Genomic DNA, 21,680 nt, shown 5'->3' with positions numbered 1-21,680 from the left:
AGAAAAGAGCTACTTGGAGTTGCTTCCAGTGGTTTATATAAAAGCGCCTGCTCACAAAGATTAAGTCATTTTCTTTTTGCCTTCACAAATTTGTGTTGTGAAAGTGATGGAAAGGAAATAACACAGCCTGTCTCAAGGAATCTGTTCCTTGGCAACAAACTTAAAGCAGCTTCCACGTGATAACCATTCGTATGGACCTGTAACCCTGCCCCCCCGCTTCATTCGTTCATTTTAAGGACTGTGTCAAATGGATTGAAGCAACCAAAACAATGCACACGGTTTTAGATTTGAGTTATGTCAGATCCAGCACATGGATAAAAATAAATCTTAGTTGTGCAGATACCTACCTTTCTGTATACAGAAAGGCCTCTATCTGCCTCACAGTGAAGATCATTTTGAATGACATCATTGATTTGTTTGATCTAGTTCAGTTAGGATAAAGACTGCAGTCCTAGAGCTTCTATCTGAAATCTTGCGCTTATGCAGTAATTTATTGTTGAGTATGTTCTACTGTCAATAGATGTTTCTGAAAAAATTAATTTCTTTTTTTCCTTCTTATTTTATTACCCATTGCTGGAAATAGCTGAAGGTAAGTTTTATTTTAATTCTACCTTTTTCCTACTATTAAGATGGGGACACAGAAAAGAGCTACTCGGAGTTGCTTCCAGTGGTTTGTATAAAAGCACCTGCTCACAAAGATTGAGTCATTTTCTTTTTGCCTTCACAAATTTGTGTTGTGAAAGTAATGGAAAGGAAATAACACAGCATGTGTCAAGGAATCTGTTCCTTGGCAACAAACTTAAAGCAGCTTCCACGTGATAACCATTCGTATGGACCTCTACGCCCCTCCCACCCCCGCGCTTCATTCGTTCATTTTAAGGACTATGTCAAATGGATTAAAGCAACCAAAAGAATGCACACGGTTTTAGATTTGAGTTATGTCAGATCCAGCACATGGATAAAAATAAATCTTAGTTGTGCAGATACCTACCTTTCTGTATACAGAAAGGCCTCTATCTGCCTCACAGTGAAGATCATTTTGAATGACATTATTGATTTGTTTGATCTAGTTCAGTTAGGATAAAGACTGCAGTCCTAGAGCTTCTATCTGAAATCTTGCGCTTATGCAATAATTTATTGTTGGGTATGTTCTACTGTCAAAGTACAATAGATGTTTCTGAAAAAATTAATTTCTTTTTTTCCTTCTTATTTTATTACCCATTGCTGGAAATAGCTGAAGGTAACTTTTATTTTAATTCTACCTTTTTCCTACTATTAAGATGGGGACACAGAAAAGAGCTACTCGGAGTTGCTTCCAGTGGTTTGAATAAAAGCTCCTGCTCACAAAGATTGAGTCATTTTCTTTTTGCCTTCACAAATTTGTGTTGTGAAAGTGATGGAAAGGAAATAACACAGCATGTGTCAAGGAATCTGTTCCTTGTCAACAAACTTAAAGCAGCTTCCAAGTGATAACCATTTGTATGGACCTCTACCCCCCCACCCCCGCTTCATTCGTTCATTTTAAGGACTGTGTCAAATGGATTGAAGCAACCAAAACAATGCACACGGTTTTAGATTTGAGTTATGTCAGATCCAGCACATGGATAAAAATAAATCTTAGTTGTGCAGATACCTACAGAGGTCCTTCTCCATCTTGGCAGGTACACAATGTTTATGAATGACTAAAAAAGAGCTGCACGCTTGCCAATTCTACTCAACTATTAAAGAAGCCCTTCAAATCTTGCCACCAAAATCTGAACTCAGGTTTTGCAAGTCTGAAACATTGCACCCTGACTCACTAGAATTAAGTCCTAAATCTCATGTTATTTTCTTCTTAACATGTGAGTAGGAAAAGTTTGAGAAAGTAACTAGAGTCTGCTATTTTTGTAAAGAATGAAGGGTTACATGTGAGATGCATCTATAAATGTTGTCTGCCATTCCAGTGTTTGATGGAGCAGACCATTTGTGTGCATTAGGGTTGCCACCCAGTGCTGGAGCCCAATGGGAGCTTTTTTTGGGGGGATGCTTTAATTGGCATTGCTTCAGTGCAGTAACATCACTATGGGTTCACACCTGAAATGATCTTCTGGCATCAGAGCAGTGCCAAAGTGTGACCAGTAATGAAGGCAAAAGCAAACCTACTTGCTTTTTCTTCCAAAGAAAGCAGTGCTGCTTTGTGACTGCTTGTTATCCACATGTACAATAATTACAGGGGGAAAGCAAAATTGTGTATTTTAAGTGGTCACACATCTTTTATGTAAAAGCTCAACAAATGCATAAGAGTTAAAAGCAAAAAAATAATATGATGGAATACATGTGAAGCGGTAGCTGAGGGGAGTCATTTAAAAAAATAGAAGTGACACATTTAAACAATGATTTTGGATTATGAACACTTGAAAGCTAAAGTGATCAAATTGGGCAGAAAGTCCAAAAGGAAAAGAACAAAACTTGGAAAATGAGGAGGTTGATTTTTCTTATCGAACCCTGACTTGATTGTATCCTTTCATTTACAGTGATTGCTTCTCAATGTAAGTTGTAGTCTTGATTTTTTGAATCATTTCAGTTGGTTCTAAGGGGATTTGGAGGGAATATTTCTGCCTCTGCCTTTTCATTTACATTACAACTATTATTTACTAATAAGCCTGTGTTATAAGATGGCTCTGTGCTCCAAATGTTTGAACAGGAATGATACTGTGAGGTTAGCACAGATTTAAAAAATCATTACAGATTCAAATATGAATGCATTATAGACTACTGTCCCAGATAGTTGTATTGATTGCAGGACTCCTGTGGCCATTTTAAAGCTAACAACATTTCTTCCTCCAGCATGTAGCTTTCATGGACTAGAGCCCACTTCTTCAGATGCAGCGAGTAACTCCTCACTATGCAGAATATAGGACAGATGAAAAAAATAAACAGCAGAGTCAAGAGACCATTAAATAATCACAGGGTGAAATGTAAATGATGTAAAGTTCAAATCTAACCTTTCTGAAAAAGTAGTCCACGCGAATGTATACTGGAATAAAATTTTATTAGTGTATAAGATGCCATAAAACTTATATGTAGACAATACTATTTCTATACCAGAACTTTGGCCAATACCAGGGACTGAACCTGGGTGGCATGAAGCAGGAATTCTACTACTATTACTGAGCTGTAGCCTCTCAGAGTAAGGAGCTTTTGTACTAAGACCAATTGTCCATGAAACCCAGTAGTCTCTATACTGCTCAAGTTCACACAGTTTATAGTTACAGTCTAATATTCTGAATTAATGATGCACTAGTGTCTAATTCAGGAAGCTGTGATTCAAATTGTTGTCACTGAGAAGAACAGTTCCCTTCTGGAGATATAGCAATGCAAGTTTATAATTTAGTTATTTATTAATAAGTATTTCATATAAACATTATTTCTTGTAAACATTAGCTGCAGGTTGTTTCCCATACTAAAATGTGGTCAGTGTTTTTGTATTTTTATGGGTGGATAAATATATAGGTTAAAACAATTTTATTGGTAATATATGATAATAAATCTATATCTTACATCTTTAAAAAAACTTCTTTTATCTACCCCATATATTACTTTCTACCCACCCCTCCCCCCGTTACTTGACCCCTGCTGGTGTTATTTACTTAAAATGCAAATATTTAAAGGTACTCTTAACTATTAATACAAAAATTTATATTATTCTTCTTTTTAAAACTTAATCATTATCAAAAATTGTCCAATGTCCTTTTATTTTCCACTCTTTTTCTACATATCTTCCAAATTTTTTCCATTCCGTCTTAAAAACTTCTAAATCATAGTCTCTTAATATTCTTGTTAATTTGTCCATTTCACTCTATGTCATAACTTTTATAATCCAATCCCATTTCTCTGATATTTTTTCTTGCTTCCACAACTGCGCATACAATGTCCTAGCGGCTGAGAGCAAGTACCAGATCAAGTTCTATCTTCTTTTGGAAATTTTTCCATTTGTAGTCCCAACAGAAAAGTCTCTGCAACTTTGTTAAACTCATGTCCCAAGATCTTAGAAATCTCTTGCTGAATCATCTGCCAAAACATTTTAACTCTTTCACAAGTCCACCACATATGGTAGAAAGAACCTTCATGCTTTCCAACATTTCCAACATCTGTCTGGCATCTTATTATTCATCTTTTCCAATTTTTTAGGAGTTATATACCATCTATACATCATCTTAAAACATCCATCTTCTTTTTTCCATAATACAAATACGTGTGCCAGCCAAATTTATTTCCGTGACCTTCCAACACTAAAAGTTTTTTGTTTAACAACGTTATCCATTCTTTCATCCACACTAAACAAACTGCTTCCTGATATAATTTTAAATTCAGCAGTTGAAACCCACCTCTTTCTTTTGCATCTGTCAAAATTTTCATTTTAACCCTTGGTTTCTTCCCAGCCCACACAAATTCTGAGATTTTCCTTCGCCATTTATCAAATTGTTTACCATCCTTCACAATAGGAATAGTTTGAAACAAATACATTATTCTTAGTAAGATATTCATTTTGATTGCAGCTGTTCTACCCAACAATGACAAATTAAGCTTATTCCATTTTAACATGTCTTCATCCATTTTACATCATAACTTCTCATAATTATTTTTAAACAGATCAATATTCTTCATTATTATCTCCACCCCTAGGTATTTTACCTTAGAGGTGACTTCACAACTCGTTAGTCTCTGAAATTCTTGTTGCTTGTTCATCTGCATATTTTTACACAGAATTTTTGATTTTTCTCTATTAATACAAAGTCCTGCCAACTCCCCATACTCTTGTATTTTAGCTAGCAGCAAAGGTGTAACTTGTATGGGGTTTTCATTTATAAACATATCATCAGCAAAAGCTCTATATTTGTAAGTAAATCCTTTTATTCTTAATCCTTCTATTTCTTCTTGATTTTATCATTCGTATAAAGTTTTCACCCAGCTTTATTTTTTCCATTACTGCAAACATAAAGTCCCAATTTAAATTATCAAATGCTTTATCTGCATCTGCAAAGAATAATGCTACTTCTTTTTCTGGATGTCTTTCATAATATTCTACAATATTTACCACAGTTCTAATATTGTCTCTTATTTGTCTTTTGGGAAGAAACCTTGCTTGATCTTCCTTTATAAAGTTTATCAAATGTTGTTTAAGCTGTTCTGCCAAGATTCTTGTAAATATTTTATAGTCATTATTTAGTAGCGAAATTGGTCTATAATTTTTTTTACGTTCATGACATCTCTATATTCCTTAGGTATCAACAAAATAACAGCTTCTTTCCATGTGTTTGGTACTTTCCCTTTTATTCTTATCGTATTCATCGACTTCTGCAGTTTTGGTATTAACTCATTTTTAAAAGTTTTAAAATATTTAGCTGTATATCCTTCAGGCCCAGGTGCTTTTCCATTCTTCATTGCGTTAATTGCTGCTTCAATTTCTATTTTTTCAATTGAATCATTCAAAACTTTTCGCATATTTTCAGTTAAAGGCTCTATTTTTATCTTTTGTAAATACTCTTTATTTTAACACCTTTAAACAATTTGGCATAGTACTTAAAAAATTCTCTTTTTAATCCCTCTTGGGTAACCACTTCTCTTCCATCTACCACAATTCTGTTAATAATTCTATTTTCTCTCTTTTTCTTCAATTGCCAAGCCAAATACTTTCCCGGTTTATTTGCGTCCTCAAAGGATTTCTGCTGAAGTCTTTTCAAACTCCATTTCACTTCTTTATTTAACAAATGTCTCAATTGAGTTTGTAATATTGTAATTTCCCTTAAAATTTTCTTTTTCCCTGGCCTTTTTCTCAGCTCCCCTTCCTTTTTCTTTATTTCATTTTGAATGTCCAACAACTGTTTTTCTTTTACTCTCTTATCTTTATTATTCAAAGTAATCAACATTCCTCTCATTACTGCTTTATAGGCATTCCAGACCGTTTGAAAGTCAATATCCTCTTTGTCATTCACTTGGAAAAAAGCTTTAGTTTCATTTTCTAGGTATGTCACTGTTTCTTTATTCTGTAGCAAATCTTCATTCAATCTCCATCTTCTCACCTTCTTGTACAATTTTGTAATCCACATTATTGGGTTATGATCGGCACCAATTTTAGGTAAAATCTCTATTTTCCTTGTTATAAGACCTAAATCTTTAGTTCCCCACAACATGTCAATTCTAGAAAAAGTTTTGTGTCTTGCAGAAAAAAAGTATAGTCCCGAGTTTCAGGGTTACATTTCCTCCATATATCTTCCAGATTTTCTTGTTTAACCAGTTCAAAAAAAGACTTTGGCAATTTTCCTTCTTTACTTCATCAAGCTGTTGTATAATGTCTTTAAAAAAAAACATCCTTTGCACCATTAGTCGCCTAGAGTCCCAGTAACAACGTTTTTTCCCATCTAATATTGTCTCTACTTCTACTAATCTTCCATCTTTATCTTTAAATACTAATTTTGGCTCCAATTCTTGTTTAATATAAAAAAACACTCCCCTTTTCTTCTGTTCAGCCAATGAAAAAAATTCCACTCCCAATTGTTTGTTCCATAAAAATTTATAATCCTTTTGTTTGATATGCACTTCTTGCAAACAAATTATATTACAGTTTTGTTTCTTAATCCAATGAAATGTTGCCCTTCTTTTTTGTGGTGAATTTAGTCCATTTACATTCCAAGATAATAATTTGTAATCCATCATGGTGCAAATTCTTTATTTTCTTCAAAAAATCTACGCATATCCTGTGCATTTGTAATTGTGATTCTTTTTCCCTGGAGTTCAAAGCTCAAGCCTTCAGGTATTATCCATCTAAACCTCATTCCATTGTCTCTCAATTTTTCTGTCAACTTTTTATATGTTCTTCTATCATTTATCACTTGCCTTGGCAGCTCCTTCATGATTCTCACTCTACTGCCTACCACTATCAATGTCTTTTCAAAGTTTTTACTCATGATCCTTCCCACCATTTCCTTTGTCATAAATGTTATGACAACATCTCTTGGTAAGTTATTTTTCTTGGCATAAAGTGAGTTCACTCTATACATATAGTCATACATGTTTTTAGACTCTTCAGGGTCTTCCTCTAAAAATTCTGCAATTCTTTTTATTATATATTCTTTTAAGTCACCATCCTCCTTCTCAGGTACTCCTCTCAGACGTATCTGAGTCTCCATCAATTTGCAGTCATGGATTGTCACTTTTTCTTGCATTTTCAACAAGGTGGAATCATATACTTTCATTCTGCCTTCTACCTCCTGCAGTTTCTTAGATGTTTCCTCAGTTTCCTTTCTGAGATCTTCCATATCTTTTTTAATCTCTGCAATAATTTTTTTCTGATTCATTTATCATCTCTCTCACCCCTTTCATCATTCTGGCTTCCATTGCCTCCAATTGGTCCTGCATTTTTTCCAATGAAGTAGCCCTTGTACGGGGTTGCTTGTGTTCAGACATTTAAAAAACAACGAAAATTTGGACCTCACCAATTTCCAATTTGACTATCAGATTCAAAAGAGTAGGCCTTGCCCTTTATAACAAGCCCAATTTCATCGTCCTCGGAGCTCCCAGAGTCAAGATATTTATTTTTAAAGTTTTTAAAGCTTCCAAAATGTTGGTCGCGATTTTTTACTGCTCCTTACAATTTTTCTCCCCTTTAAAAACATCCGAGGTCCACACAAATAATATGACCAATAGTATTTAACTCCTTACTCTCTTCTCACTTAACGCCAATAATTTTTAATGTCCTGAATTCTTTAAAAACATTGTTTTTATTTTGACCTCCCAGCAATGGCCGCCAATGTTTCTCAATGGTAGTAAATTCCTAGAGTAGGTTTTCCTTCCACTACTTCCTGCTTTTGTTGCCACAAAGTCTCATTCACACTGGTAAGGAGATCTCACGATACTTGATGTACTTCCTGTCTTGCTTGAATGTGCTGCAGGTCTGTGACGATGGTGCTCTTTTTTCAAAACCGCAAGTAGACTAAACAATAAATTCCTTTCCACTTTTTAGCACTTTTTAACACTGTCTTTTATATTTATAAAGTCCATATTTCACCTCTTCCTCCCCTCTTGTTCCAGACTTTCTAGATTTTCCTTTCCCACCTTTTAAATTTATTCCATTAAGCTGTAAATAGTTCCGGAATGAAAGATAATAATTTATACCTTCTCTTCCAATTATCCAAGTTCCCACCGGTCTCGCAAAGCTTTAGATGTTTAGCAATGTCCAAGAAGGTTAGGATCCTGTTGAGCTTATGTCAAATAAATGACTCTGAAAATTTCTGCAGATGATGAAAATGCAACTCTTCCCGGAGACACCTCAAAGGAGCCCCCCCCCCCCCCCCCGGGACTCCCTTTTAGTCAACGTAAATCTCCTCAAAGTTTTCTGTGCATATCTTGGACTAATCTCTGAGAAAAGTAGGCAGTAGGCATTAAATTGCCTTCTACTACCCCGAACAGAAGTTCCAGCCTGCTCCTGTTATAAGAAGCGGCTCAGCTCGACATTTTCCTCCCCTGGAAGTCTTGGTGGATAAATATATAAAACACCCAGAGAAACTTTGTCAGAAAAGGTTTATTCACTGCTACCCATGCTCCTTTAAATAGAATACCAGAGACTGAAGCGATGTGGTAAAGTAGGGGCTTTGTACGCTTGTGGAAAGTCCCCTTCTCATTTGCAGTTTATGCCTTATGAATATTCAACACAGAATAACTGTAAATCATTGTTTCATGGAACAATTTGAATTAGAAGATAACAGGTGACAAGTGGCATTCAGTCACTTTGTCATCTGGACTGTATACAAGCATTCATTTTATTTACTGTATTCGACTGCTGCTTTTTCACTTCACATGGCTGTCAATATACTTTTACAAATACTTGATGTGAATCCTTCGGTTCTTACCTGAAGAACTGGAACAGGTGTGGTTGAATCATATAGTTTGGTTGTGAACGGTGGATGATGGCAGAGTATGCTCTAGGTCACGGGTGTCAAACATGTGGCCCAGGAGCCAGATGAGGCCCCCAGAGGGCTTCAGTCAGGCCCCCGAGCAACTGGCTATCATCTGCTTCTTTCTCTCTCTCCCTCTTGCTTCCTTTTGCATCATGGCCTGCTTTACCAGGCTTGCTCAATTGCACAGGAACTACAGAGCAAAACCTCTATTTTCTCCATTGGTTGAGGCTCCTCCTTTGGGGTGAAGCAGAGCTTGCTTTGCCAGACTTTCAATCACACAGCATAGCTACTGAGCCAAGCCTCTCTTTCTTCTATTGGCTGAGGGTCCTCCCCCTCGTGGTCCACTGGGGAAGGAAGGAAAGAGCCAGAGCTTCCTTTTGCCCAATTCCCTGGATCTCATGGAATAAATACAAAGAAAGCACCTTTAAGACCAATGAATGCTAATGTTTTAAGCATGTTTTATTTTAAGGGTTTTTTTTAAAAAACATTTCATTGTTTTTTTCTGTGTCCTTTGTAAAGTTTCTATCACTGCTACCTAATCTTAAATAGGAACACACACAGCCCAACCCGACAAGGTCTCATTTATGTCAGATCCGGCTCTCATAACAAATGAGTTTGACACCACTGCTCTAGGTAGTAGCAAGAAATGTGTAAATATGTGCCATGGCCATCACTCTGGTACAAAATGGTGTTTATATATTCTTCACATAGTTACTCTATGGTGCCTAGAGAGTGAACATGCTGAGTGGACTGGGACAGGCTTTGGCTGATGATGAGGTGAATGTATTTAATGTCCCAGAATAATGCTGGCCTGGATGAAGCAGAAGCCAGAATTAAGATTGCCGAGAAAAACATCAACAACCTCAGATATGCAAATGACACCACTCTAATGGCAGAAAGTGAGGATGACCTTAAGAAATTCTTGTTGAGGGTGAAAGAGGAGAGCACAAAAGTAGGCTTGAAACTCAATATCAAAAAAACTGAGATCATGGCATCCGGCCCCATCACACCTTGGCGAATAGAGGGGGAAGACATGGAAGTAGTGACAGACTTCACATTTCTGGGATCCAAGATCACTGCCGATGGTGACTGTAACCATGAAATTAAAAGACGTTTGCTCCTTGGGAGGACAGCTATGGTGAACCTGGGCAGTATAATAAAAAGCAGAGACATCACCCTGCCAACAAAAGTCCGTATAGTCAAAGCAATGGTATTCCCAGTAGTAGTGTATGGCTGTGACAGCTGGACCATAAGGAAGGCTGAGCACAGAAGAATAAATGCTTTTGAGCTTTGGTGCTGGAGAAGAATCTTGAGAGTCCCTTGGACTACAAGAAGATCAAATCAGTCAGACCTAAGGGAAATCAACCCAGACTGTTCCCTGGAAGGTCAGATGATGAAGCTGAAGCTCAAAATAATGTTTTAAGTGTTAGGGCTTCTCAAGGAGTTTATTATAGAGATCCGGTTTATGAATCAGTGAAGCTCAGGTAGAGATAGTACCATGATGGTAAATATAACCACACATATTCCTGCCATGCAAATAACAATCTCAAAAACAGTGGAATACCTAGTATTGCTCAGTGCGTATTTTGGGAAGTAGATAGAAGACTATTGCATTTGTTCAGATTAGGATTGTGGTACTATTAGGTTATATTAGTCCAGATTTTAAAAAAAAATTAGGATAGAAATGTAACATTCGTTTTAGTAAAATATAAGCATTCCCTTTTCATTTTAATTCATTTTTTTCTATTTCTACACAGTATACAGATATCAAAGCCCATCATACACATATACAAGTGGTGAGTTGATTTTGAATTTTTTACATATATTGTGGAGGTGGGGAAAACAGATCCAAAGAGATTAAGGTGTATAGTTTGCAAGCAAGTAGATGATACTTTATCACTATGACAAATATTAAAGTAGGTGGCCTGTGACAATTACAAATGCAGCAAAACCAGACTACTCACAAAGATTGTGATGACTAGGATGACTAGGTAGGTAAGCAGACTGTAAATCAAACAAACAAAATACGCTAGCCACAATATACTCTAGTAGGCCCAAGATGAGGACAGTAGTTGAGTGTCAGTTAAGGGCGGGGAGTGAGGGAAGAAAAACTAGATGGTGGCAGAATCCACATCCACCTGGCAGACTGCCCCTGTAGGGGGACATAGAAAACTATTGAGTCAACACTTAGCCACCTTTCATAGGAATTTGCAGTGGAACTGACTCTGCTCTTTCTGCTAGGACTACACTGCAAGGTAATAAGCATCATAGGTGTTGGGTCAACTGTAGCATAGATTAGAATAGAGTGGTTAGTAGATATCCCAGTCTGCAGCTATGCTTTCTGGTTCTGCTGCCTGCAGGAACATGGTGACACCAGCATGGCATTGTGTCAACAGTGTGGTACTGAAGTATCCGCATACCTACTGGTACTCGCGCTACCTAGTGTGGAAGCTTCATCACAGTGCACAGAATCCCCATTATGTGGAAACATCCTCAGATAAAGGAAGCACATTATATTACATAACAGTCAAGAACAACTAAAAATTGCCATAGAATGAATGATCTAAACATAAATCTCTGTTTGCAGTTGATGGAGACCCACACTTCATTATAGCTGTGCCCCAGAAGGAAGATTCCCTTTGTTTTAATATTAATGAAGACCCAGGCATTGTGTTAAACCTAATCAGAGACCCAGTTACAGGTAAGCTTTCCTTCTCAAAAACAGATGTCTGTAGAGAGAGAGAGAGAGGTTTGTTCAGCAAAGCGTTACTGTAAGAGCATTTTCCCTTCTCCTGTGTCTGCTGTTTCAGAGGGGCATAATCTGGGAGGAATGAGTAATTTTCGTCAATAAAAGCAGCACATGGGAAATAGCTGTGTTTTTGAGCTTAAAATTTGGCAGTGAACAGTGCTTCATCAGAGGCAGTGCATGCTGAGTGGCTGAGGCATTACCTGCCACCAACTGTATAGTAACTGAGTCCTGGAAGGGCCTGTGCATTTACTGGAGAGCCTTGTCTGGCACTAGTAGAGACTTTATAAAGTGAGGCAGGACAACATTAAACTGTTTTAATCTATTTATTTTTGGTTTTATCGATATGTTGTTACTTGTGTGTTGTTTGTTGTATGGGGCCTGCATAACCAGGAGAGGGCGAGTAAAAATTATTATTATTATTATTAGGATGCATGGTGCAGGCTACACAGCCAGTGAGTGTTTAGTAGCATCCTGAAAGAATGCAGGGTAATAATATGACTGGCTTGTCAAAAAGGCAGCTAAATGCTGAGTGTGGAGATTGCTGCTGAATGCAGCCATTACCTGCTCCACTGCTTTGGTAAGGACAGATCCTCTTTCTTCCTGTCCTCTTTAGTTGCCATTCAGGAGTGCCAGCCAGTGTTCTTGCATCCTGGCTGTCCCACCAATCAAATAAACTTGTCTGGTGGGCACACAAGAGACAGCCTTTTTGGTGGCAGCCCCACGATTATGGAACAGCCTCCCCAGTAAGGTGTGCCTGGCCCCCTCTCTAGGAGGTAGTTGAAGACAGCTTTATGTAGAACTATATTTGACTCATTCTGTTTTTATTTATTGGCAGTCCTGACAGAGATTTTAAATTGTGGTCTTTTATATGTTTTTAATCATTGTTTTATTTATGTATTTTATTGTGTTTTTATAATTTTATTTGTATTGCAAACCACATTGAGTTCCACAAAGGAGCAAGGTGGTGAAATAAATGTTTCAAATAAATAAAACATCACCATTGTTTTTCATTTTTAAGTAGCTAGATGTACACTGAACCTATTTGGATATCTGTTCAGAAGACTGCCAGGGACTTTTCACTGTGATTTTTCGACACAGTCAGTGGCATTTGAGTTTTGAAGTAACAGACAGAAATAACATTTGGCATGCTTCTTTTTTGTGAAAACAAGATGACCCTGTTCAAACTGCTTCTTTTCTATAGCCACTCCACAGCGAGATCTGGTTTGCCATTGCCACCTCTTTCTTTGCCATTCCATTCTCCATTATCTTCTAGGGGCCAAGAAGGTGATGCCTCAACAAAGAAATCCTATTTTTATTTGGTTAATCATCCTGTCTGCACCAGCAAGAATGGGCGGTGGTTGCATGAGTTGCCCAAGCAGATTCTGTATTTGCTCCAGTACACAGTGGGCAATATTTTCCAAAAGTAAAACAGAAAAGAGAGTATGTGACAGTGAGGAAGATAATGTGTGACTGTAAGACCCACCCACTACTTATATAACTATATATAGAGATAGGGTTGGAGGTAATTTCCATAGTTGTGTCTCTTCAGCACCTATATAAATGGTTATATGATTGATATGAAAAGGATTTCTGATTCCTTAAACAAGAACCCAATTCTCTCATACTGAAGTGACAGACCTGTGCCTGGACTCTCACTGTCTGTCTAGGTGATTTAAATTCTCACTTACTGGGGAAAGGACTATATTTCCCAATGCAGTGATATTGTCTTTATAAAAATGTGTAATTATATATTTATATAATCATTTCCTGATTTGATTTTGCCATGGAAAATTGCTGTTTTTATATACTATGTTTATTTTATTTTATTTATTCTCTTCCTTGTCACATTCTTTACTGTAGGCATTACAGTCAATGGGGAGCTTATTGGAGATGAGAGGACCAGTAATGATGCAGCACCACATAACACCTATTTTGGAAGACTTGGCATTGTAAATGTGCAACTGAACTTAAAACTTGAAGTAACTCCGCAGAAAATCACCCTCTATAATGGCTCAAAGCAAATGACATTCACTTGGCTTGATGAAGTCATCTTACGGAATTCAGGGTAAAATTCCAAACATACACCCAACATTTAAAAAAAAGTATTTTCACTTTGGCAAACAAACACAAATAGCAAAAAACTGCAGCTAATTCAGAACATACATGGCAACAAGATGTGATTCAAATGTTGGAGCTCAAGGGTATACCTGGAGTGAATTCAGGCATTCCATTTCTCCATTACACATGCACCCAGATACATGAAGCTGCCATATACTGAGCAGCAGCTCTCTAGGTTGTCAGGAAGAAGTCTCTTACATTGCCTGCTACCTGATCTCTTCCACTGAAAGTGCTGGTTTTTGCCTGCAAATTGGACGTTCTGCTACTAAACCACAGCCTCGCCACCCTCACCTAACTGCCCATAAGCAAATCTGATCTGGGGGCAGGAGGTAAGGAGGCTGACTCCAGCCATTAGCAGATGGCAAGACACTGGTGTGTGGGGGTGCAACAGAAAACAACATGAAAGACATATAGAAGAAATATGAAGAGAGATTCTTAAGCATACCTAACCAAACATGTTTCTGTAAAGTGATGTTGGTTCCTACTAATAAATTAATAGCTCACACTATAATTTCTTTTCCACATTAGTTTCACTCTGAAAATTATCAAGAAAAGGAGTCTGGAAATCTCACTGGGAGCTGGAGCAAGATTTATAGTGATTTTGCATCAAGCATGGAGGAAAAATGGAGTACGCCAGGATTTTCTAGGATTCTACACAGTGGACAGTCACAGATTGTCTGAACACACCCATGGCTTATTAGGTAAGAATTCATGAAAGTACTTGATGAACTGTTTACTGGAAGGAGATTTAGAATAAAATCTTAGGAGGTGGAAATGTTAAAGCAGTATTTATTGTAAAACTTCCAGTGTAACAGTTGAGTAGCAAATAAGGGTGGGGGTTGGGAATGAGATAAGAACATAAGAGAAGCCATGTTAGATCAGGCCAATGGCCCATCCAGTCCAACACTCTGTGTCACACAGTGGCAAAATTTTTATATATATATACACACACACTGTGGCTAATAGCCACTGATGGACCTCTGCTCCATATTTTTATCTAAACCCCTCTTGAAGGTGGCTATGCTTGTGGCCGCCACCACCTCCTGTGGCAGTGAATTCCACATGTTAATCACCCTTTGAGTGAAGAAGTACTTCCTTTTATCCATTTTAACCTGTCTGCTCAGCAATTTCATCGAATGCCCACGAGTTCTTGTATTGCATTATCTTGTAAACCTCTATCATGTCACCCCGCAGTCGACGTTTCTCCAAGCTAAAGAGCCCTAAGCGTTTCAACCTTTCTTCATAGGGAAAGTGTTCCAGCCCTTTAATCATTCCAGTTGCCCTTTTCTGGACTTTCTCCAATGCTATAATATCCTTTTTGAGGTGCGGCGACCAGAACTGCACACAGTACTCAGATGCTGAGGAGAAGAACTGCACACAGTACAGAGATGCTGAGGAGAAAATACAGAATACAGTATTTGCTTCCTTCTAAGTTTCATTGAGTAAAAAGGCATTTATTTTTGAATAAACATTAATGGGATCAGGCTGCATATCTATTCATAAGACTTTTAAATTGTTCTGCCACACAGTGTGGGTTTTGGATTTTGAAAGTAGGTGACAGGTTTTCTTTATTTTTCTCTGGAAGTTTTATAAGGTTTGCAAACACAGAGACCCCTTGCAATTGGAATAGTATATCTAAATGGTATAACCTAGAAACAAACTGAATTTCTCATATAGATCTGGCATGCTACGGTGGTAACTTCTGTTGACCACTTTTATTTCTAGGGCAGTTCTTTCATCCAATTGATTTTGATATTCTGGAAGTCCACCCTGGATCTGATCCTCAGAAACCGGATGCCACCATGATTGTCAAAAATAATCAGCTGATAGTAACCAGGTAAACTGTAATTTAAATACTTGTGAGTCCCCCACCCCACCCCCGCCTATGGCCTCAGAAATGGAGGGGGATGGGCATTCCCTCACGCCACCACCTTCTCTGTGGAGTCAGGCATTCTGTCATTTTCTCTGGGCTTGCCTGCTATTCCCTGCTCTTCCTTCCTCCCAGGTCATCAGCGTTTCCCCCTTTTTATTTGCTCTATGCCTCCGTGCCTTAGCTCCCCCTTCCAGCTCCATGCTCCCCTGTCCATCACCAGCCCATTCCCGCCATTGGCCAACTCCCTCCTGGAAGTGGGCTCTTCCCACCCTGCCCCGCATGAGCCCCACCCTCGGAGAAGGCTGTGGGGTGGGGTGCGCCTGCCATGGCGGGCGTGTTCACTTCCATGGCTCTCTCGGGCTCGCCCATTGCCACCTGTGCCGCCTGTCATCCCGGCTCCAGAGCTTCTGGGTTGGGCAGAGACTGCTGCGGCCACATCAGGCTGGTGGGACGGAGCAACAGCCTGGGGACAGCTCCATGCTAGGCCTTTGGACCCAGGATGCATGGCTCCCCAGGACGCCCAATAGTAGCACCGGAGGTAGGAGGGCTTGGGGGCCGAGCCGCCAGCCTCCCGGCTGCGCCACGGCCATCCCCTGTCGCTGGGCCTGGAGTCGGCCGAGGTCAGGTCACCATTGGCCTAGGAAAAGGCAGGACGTGGCAGCCCAGACAATGGAAAGGAAAGGTCCCCTGTGCAAGCACCAGTCGTTTTCAACTCTGGGGTGACGTTGCTTTCACAATGTTTTCATGGCAGACATTTTACAGGGTAGTTTGCCATTGCCTTCCCCAGTCATCTACACTTTACCCCCCAGCAAGCTGGGTACTCATTTTACTGTCCTCAGAAGGATGGAAGGCTGAGTCAACCTCGAGCCGGTTACCTGAAAACCCAGTTTCCACCGGGGATCGAACTCAGGTCGTGAGCAAAGCTTAGGACGGCAGTACTGCAGCTTTAGCACTCTACTGTATGTTTATTATAGATGTAGGATCTTTGAGCTGAAAAATAACGTGTCTTTGTAAAGTACTGTCAAGTCACAGGCAATTTATGGTAATCCTAGGGGTTTCAAGGCAAGAAACATAATGAGATGGCTTTAGCCTTTGGGTGTTTTTACATTCAGTTTGATCCAGAGTTTTAGAGTCTTCAAATCACCTGCCACTGTTATGCTTTAATTATTTTCCTTTTACATTTAAGCATTTCAATTTGGGGGATGGGATCTCTGATCAGAGGGCAGCTGGAATACCAGTGCTTAGTTAAATGTATGCAATTGCTTGGAAATTGTGTCAACACTGCAAAAACAATACAAATTTAAATTACTAGATGTGGCAAGCAGTGATATGTAAAAATTTCAAGTGCTGTCAGTTCTCATGCAAATTACTGCACCTTGTGGCTTTTGGAGGAGTCTTTTAAAATACATGAAAACTTCTACAATACAAGTTTGAAACGCCTATAGAGAAAAGACCAGATCAAAACTAATATCGAGAAAAACGTTGTAGGAGCATCTACAAAACGCATCTCACCGAAACAAATGTAGATGCTTCGGGCAGCAACAATGCAAAATAGTTGTGAGAACATTTGGTAATATAAAAGGTGAGTTTCCAATGTGGTGATAGAAAGCCATAAACTGTCAGTGTAAAAACACCCATTGCCTTCCTTTGCACAGTGACCCAGGAATTCCTTGGTGATCTTCCATATAAATATTAACCAGGGCTGACTCTGCTTAGCTTCTGAGATCTGATGAGATCAGGCTAGCCTAGGCCGTCCAGATCAGAGTAAAAATAACATACATACAGCTTATGAAATAAATTATTTGGAGCTGGCATATTTTCTGCATGAAGTTGGTGCTTCAGATCTCACTGCTGTGTGTTTTATCTTTCAGAGGGTGGCAGAAAGATTACACAGAAGATGTTCGGCATGGAATGAATGTCCCTTGTTGGTTTATTCACCACAATGGTGAAGGTCTAATTAATGGCTCATACACAGACTATATTGTTTCCAGTCTCTTTTAGGCTATAGATGTATTTCTGTTTGCCTGTGAGAATTATACTGCTACTGATTTTTAGTATTGTCATAGATTAGTTTTTTGTGATTCCTAGTGGACCACAATACTGCTGATCTGAATTACTTCAAATCACATTTCAAGAAGGTAGATCCTCTACTCTACAGAATAATGGAGCTGGATCCAATGCACTGTTCCTCTGGCACAATTTTCACCTTATTCCCAGTTCCACTTTGGGGTTTGTTTCCGGGTCCCACAATCCCGGGCATAATCCTGTTTAAATAATCAAAAGAACTCTTCTAACCTTTTACAATGGCAAAATAGCTGGTAGAATCCAACCTATAGCCTGGTAGGTCCTCACAAGTAACAGTTCTTCACATGCAATATAATTGGAATACAGCATACATATTTTCCAGAGTGCAAGTTAATATGATTTTTTGAGATCAGCAGGATATTGAATTCTCCACATGAAGTGACCTTTAAATAAAATTGGAAAGATGGATTTTGTTTTCTGAATGGTGCTCTTTAGGTTATAAATCCTTCTGCCAAATTTACAGCCATTTCAGTATCTGACATTAATTTTAAAAGAAGTGTTTTGAATATTAATTTCTCATCACACCAACTATTATGAATAGTACCAATTTTTGTATAATATGCCTTTTGGGGTTGCTGATATAATAGGAAAACTGAGCAAAGATGAGTTACCGATTTTGCTGAATTCCTGAAGTGATTGGGCAAACTGCCATAAGATCTTAGTGTGATAGTCTTAACTACCAGAATATTACTCCTTTCCCCAAAGAATTCCTTGAGAACACTAGAACACCATGGGTTGTCATAACAGCTCTCACTCAAGCCAGTCCAGCACATTATCCATGATTTACATCTCATCCCAGATAATGATATTTGTTTCTCACAAATCTTGGGCTGAAGGCATCTCCTTGCTTATGGACCTAATCTAACACATCTTCTAACCCAGGGTTTCCCAAACTTTTCTTTCCTGTGGCCCGGTTATTTTTATACTTCTCCTTCGTGGCCCACTAAAATTTGGGGGTGGAGCCAGGAGACTTTGGGGGTGGAGCCGGAAGACAGGAATAATGTCATTTCCTGTGGTGTCAATTCCAGGTTAAGGGCCAGGTGATGTCACTTCCAGGGCATACTGAACCAAAACTCCACCAAAACCAAAGCTCCACCTTTTCCTGTGATGTCACTTCCAGGGCACTTCCCAAACCTGCCTCTTCTTCTGAAGTAACTTCGTTTTCAGAAAAATCTCTCTGAAACTCATGCTTGAGTAAAACAATTTTATTATTCAGCAACATTAATCAATTACTATCCAAAAATAAACATCAGAATATTGCATCATATTTCCCATCCCCCCCCCCTTTCTGTGACTTCCCCGGTGCATTCTACTTAAAATATAGAAAGAATAAAAGGTAATATTAACCTTTTTAAAAACCTATTTTTAAAAAAGAACTTATAACTATAAGATACAAATAAAAGCAAAATTACTTACTACTATTATTAGCTACCTTAATTAGTAATCCATTTATAGTATTATTATACTTAATTCTTAACATTGCCTATCTTAATTGTAATCCATTGGTCCCAAACCTTATAAATGAAAAACATTATATATTTCTATAATTAACTATAACACTTAGTAGCACTTTACTTAAAATCACCAAGTGTCCTTTCACCTTCCACTGTTTTTCAACATATTTTTGAAATTTCTCCCATTCCTTGTTAAATTTATCAATGTCGAGTTCTTTTAATATTCTAGTAAGCTTGTCCATTTCGCTCCAATGCATAATTTTCATAATCCAGTCCCATTTTTCTGGTATTTTGTTTTGCTTCCACAACTGCACATATAATGTCCGTGCAGCTGAAAGCATGTAGCAGAGTAATGTTCTATCTTGTTTTGGAAAATTTTCCATTTGTAATCCAAACAAAAAGATTTCTGGTGCCTTCTTTATATTGTAACCCAAAATCTTTGTAATTTCTTGCTGTATCATTTGCCAAAATTGTATAGCCTTTTCACAGGTCCACCACATGTGATAGAAAGATCCTTCATTTTTTTACATTTCCAACATGGATCAGACAGCTGACATGCCAACCAAAAATATTTCCATGGCCTTCTAATGTTAATAATTTTTTATTTAATAACATTCTCCATTCCTTTATCCACACCAAACAGACTGCATCATGGTATAATTTTAAATCCGGCACTTGAAAACCTCCCTTTTCCTTTGCATCAGTCAAGATCTTCATTTTAATTCTTGGTTTCTTGCCAGCCCATATAAATTTTCTCGTTTAACTAATTAAAAAAAATATTTTGGCAATTTTCCTTCTTTATTTTTTTCCCCAGATCTGTCCAAAATATTCTTAACCGTTCCATTAAAGTCTCCCATTATCATAATTTGCTCATATGTCACTTCTTTCCCTTTCTCACTGAGCTGCCCTAGTAATTTGTTTTCTTCTTTGCTAAAGAACTCTGATTGTCCAGCCCTGTCACAATACAGTATTTTGGCTGTTGGCTCAGCCCAGGAACCAGAAGGAAGGACTAGTAGCCCACTTTAACTTAAACAATTTTTACAAGCCATTAAACAACTAGTTGGGCATCATGGAATAAATGTGGGAAAACATCAACTATTTTCCTTCAGAAGTTGTCAAATCCCTGTACAGACCCACAAGATAAAATCCCAAAGCCCAATTATCCCATCACATCTGATTTCTTATCCTTAAACACCAAGCTCAAAGTATATTGTGGTTATATCACTTTTTATTGCACAATATTTTCAAATTAATTCATCTCATTATTTTTTTAATATTGTGCTCTGAATGCTCCATAAAATAACATTAACATTTCAGCATTATATATATTATAAAATTATATTAAATTTAAATTAAAAAATTATGCAGTGCTTCAGTTAATACTGTGTGCAGTTCTGCAGGCCTCACTTCAAAAAAGATGTGGACAAAATCAAGCGCGTATAGAAGAGAGCAACGAGGATGATCAAGGGCCTGGAGGAAGAACCCTATGAGGAAAGGCTGAGAACCTTAGGAATGTTCAGTCTGGAGAAGAGGAGATTGAGGGGGGACATGATTGCTTTCTTTAAATGTTTGAAAGGCTGTCATTTAGAGGAGAGCAAGAAGCTGTTCCACTTGACAGCCGATGACAGAACCCAAAGCAGTGGACTCAAATTACAAGCAGAAAGGTACTAGCTGGATATTAGGATTTTTTTTTTTACAGTCAGAGTAGTTCAGAGGTAGAACCATCTGCCTAGGAAGCTGGTGAGCTCCCCTTCATTGGCAATCTTCAAAACGTGGCTGGATGATTATTCATCAGAGATGCTTTAGATTGATCCTGCATAGAGCAGGGAGTTGGACTAGATGATCTTTATGGGCCCTTCCAACTCTATGATTCCATTATTCTATAAAACATATAGCGACATGTGTTAAATAGCAACCTTTATCCAGTCCTCAAGCAGTAAACAGTATCTTTGGATATCTATACCCTGTATTCTTCCTTTTGTTGCCTAAAAAATAAAAGAAAATAAATTAATCCTAGAAGCAAAATTTTTAATTTCCCATCTCTTTCTACTTAGGTACATATGTGCCATAAAGTCACTACTAGTTTATGGCAACCCCAGCAAGGAACTTGGAAGGGAAGTGAAAAGTAGACAAGGTTTACCATTGCCTTCCACTGCAGAGCCCTCCTTGGTGGTCTCCCATCTGAATATTGACCCTACTTATAGGGTTCTCAGGACTTCACTAAGGTTAAGGAATCCTCCACCCACAGCAGGCACTCCCCAATGCTCAGCTGGCTGGAGGGGGAATAGTGCCAAAATGAGGGGGGATGTCAGCAGCATCCTGCTGTGCTGATGTCACTTCCAGTGTGCATAGGAAATTATGTCATCACATCTCTCCTTTTCCTCCTGCCTCCCCCCAAATAACATAAGCATCACCAGTAACTATAAGAACAGATGGCATCAGTGGCAGTTGCTAGGCAACCATAA

At 38.3% G+C, this 21,680-nt stretch overlaps 1 protein-coding gene across 1 annotated transcript in view; it reads left to right on the top strand.

Moving 5' to 3' along the window:
- The window catches only part of LOC132572030 (inter-alpha-trypsin inhibitor heavy chain H3-like), a 50,190-nt gene extending 32,021 nt beyond the window's left edge, over window positions 1–18,169 (top strand). The window contains exons 15-21 of the mRNA XM_060238817.1: window positions 10,694–10,732; window positions 11,297–11,378; window positions 11,499–11,637; window positions 13,546–13,750; window positions 14,332–14,504; window positions 15,529–15,640; window positions 17,548–18,169. Coding sequence (XP_060094800.1) covers window positions 10,694–10,732; window positions 11,297–11,378; window positions 11,499–11,637; window positions 13,546–13,750; window positions 14,332–14,504; window positions 15,529–15,640; window positions 17,548–17,677 — 880 coding nt within the window. The 3' untranslated portion in view covers window positions 17,678–18,169. The remainder of the gene's footprint in view (window positions 1–10,693; window positions 10,733–11,296; window positions 11,379–11,498; window positions 11,638–13,545; window positions 13,751–14,331; window positions 14,505–15,528; window positions 15,641–17,547) is intronic.
- The last annotated feature ends 3,511 nt before the right edge of the window (window positions 18,170–21,680 follow it).

The sequence above is a fragment of the Heteronotia binoei genome, chromosome 5 (assembly GCF_032191835.1).
Source record: "Heteronotia binoei isolate CCM8104 ecotype False Entrance Well chromosome 5, APGP_CSIRO_Hbin_v1, whole genome shotgun sequence".
Lineage (NCBI taxonomy): Eukaryota > Metazoa > Chordata > Lepidosauria > Squamata > Gekkonidae > Heteronotia > Heteronotia binoei.
The sequence above is the reverse complement of the archived record's forward strand: the minus strand, read 5'-3'. Positions and strand labels throughout refer to the sequence as shown.